Raw genomic sequence first — 2,500 nt, forward strand, 5'->3', positions numbered from 1 at the left:
TTCCCTCTCCCTCCTTCACTCCCTTCCCTTCCCTCCCTCCCCTCTCCCTCTCCTACCTTCCTGCCACTCCTTCTTTCCCTCTCTTCCCTGCTCTCCCTCTGCTTTCTCTCTCTCTCTCTCACCTTCCCTCCCCTCCTCCTTTCCCTCCTTACCTCTCTTCCCTCTTTCCCTCCTTCTCTCTTTCCCTCCTTCTCTCCTTCCCTTCTTCCCTCCTTCTTTTTCTTCCCTCTCTACCCTCTCTACCCTCTTTTCCTCCTCTTCCTTCTCTTCCCTTCCCTCCCTTCTCCTTCCTCTCTCCCTTTCTCACCTTCCCTTCCCTCCTCTTTTCCCTCCTTCCCTCTCTTCCCCTCCCTTTCTCCACCTTCTACACCTTCTACACCTTACCCTCCTTCCCTCCCCTCCCTTCCCTCCTTCCCTCTCTTCACCTTCCCTCCCTTCCTCCTTTCCTTCCTTCTCTCTCTTCCCTCTCTTCCCTTCCCTCCCGCCACCCTCCTCTCTCCCTCTCCCACCTCCCCTTTTCCTTCCTCCTTTCCCTCCTTTTCTCCTCTATTCACCTTCCCTCCCTTCCTCTTTTCCTTCCTTTCCTCTCTTCCCTTCCCTCCCTCCACCTTCCTCTCTCCCTTTTCCACCTCCCCTTTCCCCTCGTCCTTTCCCTCTTTTCCTCTCTCATTTTTACTCCTTTCCATCCACAGACTGAGGGTCTTCACATCTTTCTTTTGTGTCACTTCTGGCACAACTCTTGTGGTTGAACCTTTCCTTTCTTTATCTACAACTTTTCTTTCTTTCTCCTTTTCATTAATTATTCTCTCCTCTCTCATCTCTTCTCCTTTTTTCTCTCCTCTCTTCTGTCATGTTTCTTTTCTCTTCACTCCCCTGTCTTGTTTCTTCTCTCTCCTTTTTCATATGTTGTCTGTCATCAGCCCACTATCTCTTCTCACACTTTTTCCTTTCATCTCTTTTCTGTTCCTCTCTTCTCTCCTCTCTTTCACATTCTCTTGAAATTTCTGCCCAGTGGCTGAACTTACATGATCAGAAATTCACTCATATAAACAATACAGCAATGCTGTATAAGATAGGATACAGATGAGTGTGGACTTTTTAACATAAGTGATTAATGCCAAAGATGTACCGATACTTTTCTTTCTGTGTGTCTCTCCTTGCCTTCCTCTGAATTATTTATTAGTACTTTTACCCAGGCAGATCATGAGTCGATTACTGTTAGGTTGCATCACTGTGCTTCCGTCCGACTGACTTGCTTCATTGTACTGTACTTGCACTGTTGCATCATTGTACTGTACTTGCTCTTTTTCTAAATAATTAAATTGTTGAATTAATAATTCAATTTAATGATGCTTTGTTCAGAAAAATCAAGTTTATTTTGATATAGTATTAGAAAAGTTTGATTAACCAGTAGGATTATATTTGATAATAGCTTTGAAGTTAAACGGTTCATGACATCACCACAACAAATTTTTACAGCCAGCGCATGAGGGAGACAAGGAAGGTGTCAGGAGGCTTTCAGACTACCACAGGCGCAAGAAAGAGATGCAAACCAACAAACACTTCATGATGCTGGAAGTAGATTTCACTGCATTTTGCTACGGTACTCAAGGCTTCCTCTTTGTAATTCTGAATAGTATTTGTAGAGCTGGTATTGTAGGTTGTCCTTGGTGTTTGAAGGCTTGTGATGATGGCTTGATGTGCTGAATGGTTGGGATCTGGACCTGTCAAAGGAGTGTTCTCTGTGTTACCTGTTAGAGAAGGGAATGAGAAGTTGAACAATTTAGTACTTCTATGTTATTGGGGGTAAAAACATAAGTTGGTACAAGTTGGCACAAATTGATACTTTGTCTTTAAAAAAAGAAACAAAGAGAATCTCAAATATAAACCTTCAATTATGTAAATGACATGAAAATGGGGTTAGATCTTGCATCAATTACTGAGAGTATTTGATATTAACCCATTGGTCGCAGTTTTGTAAATTGTGTATACAGTCATGTGGCGGGTTTATGTTGTATGGCCTGGAGCCATCCGCGTTTACGACCGATGCTGCCTTGACAGGAAATCATGCCATCCACTACCAATCCAAGTGTCTGAGAATATGTCTAGAGTTGAGGTTGACAAACATCTTTTTTGTTCAGGTTAGAAGGATTTACAAATTATCCTGAGTCTTGTACAGTTGCAGACATCATATGATGCAACTTTTGTTGGCCTTTGGCATAAGTTGTAACAGGATGGGACTGTTAGCTGCGGGGTTCATAATGTTAGGCATTGTTGGGGTGCCAGGACTGTCATCTGTTCTTTTCAGTCTTAGATGACGTTGTTAATTTGTTCTTTAGTTATGTAATTATTTACTTGGGATGATGATTCTGTTCAGCTTTAATTGGACTTGATATGAAAAGAGAATTCAAGGCCTTCATCATATATTCCAAAGAAATGTATGAGGCTCTCCAGGACTTCTGTTTTAATTGCAGTTATGGTATTTACACTTAATGAAATA

The 2,500-nt window shown here is 42.3% G+C and overlaps 1 protein-coding gene across 6 annotated transcripts in view; it reads left to right on the top strand.

Moving 5' to 3' along the window:
• The window catches only part of LOC122262542 (uncharacterized), a 32,902-nt gene that overhangs the window by 3,772 nt on the left and 26,630 nt on the right, over window positions 1–2,500 (top strand). For 5 of the 6 annotated variants that reach the window (XM_086556570.1, XM_086556572.1, XM_086556569.1 and 2 more), the window contains exon 2: window positions 1,480–1,603. The exons of the other annotated variant lie outside the window; for it this stretch is intronic. In XM_086556570.1, the coding sequence (XP_086412696.1) occupies window positions 1,546–1,603 (58 nt within the window). In that variant the 5' untranslated portion in view covers window positions 1,480–1,545. The remainder of the gene's footprint in view (window positions 1–1,479; window positions 1,604–2,500) is intronic. 6 annotated transcript variants of the gene reach the window in all.

Source organism: Penaeus japonicus, unplaced genomic scaffold (assembly GCF_977035675.1).
Source record: "Penaeus japonicus unplaced genomic scaffold, GWHDUDI00000001_assembly GWHDUDI00000032, whole genome shotgun sequence".
Lineage (NCBI taxonomy): Eukaryota > Metazoa > Arthropoda > Malacostraca > Decapoda > Penaeidae > Penaeus > Penaeus japonicus.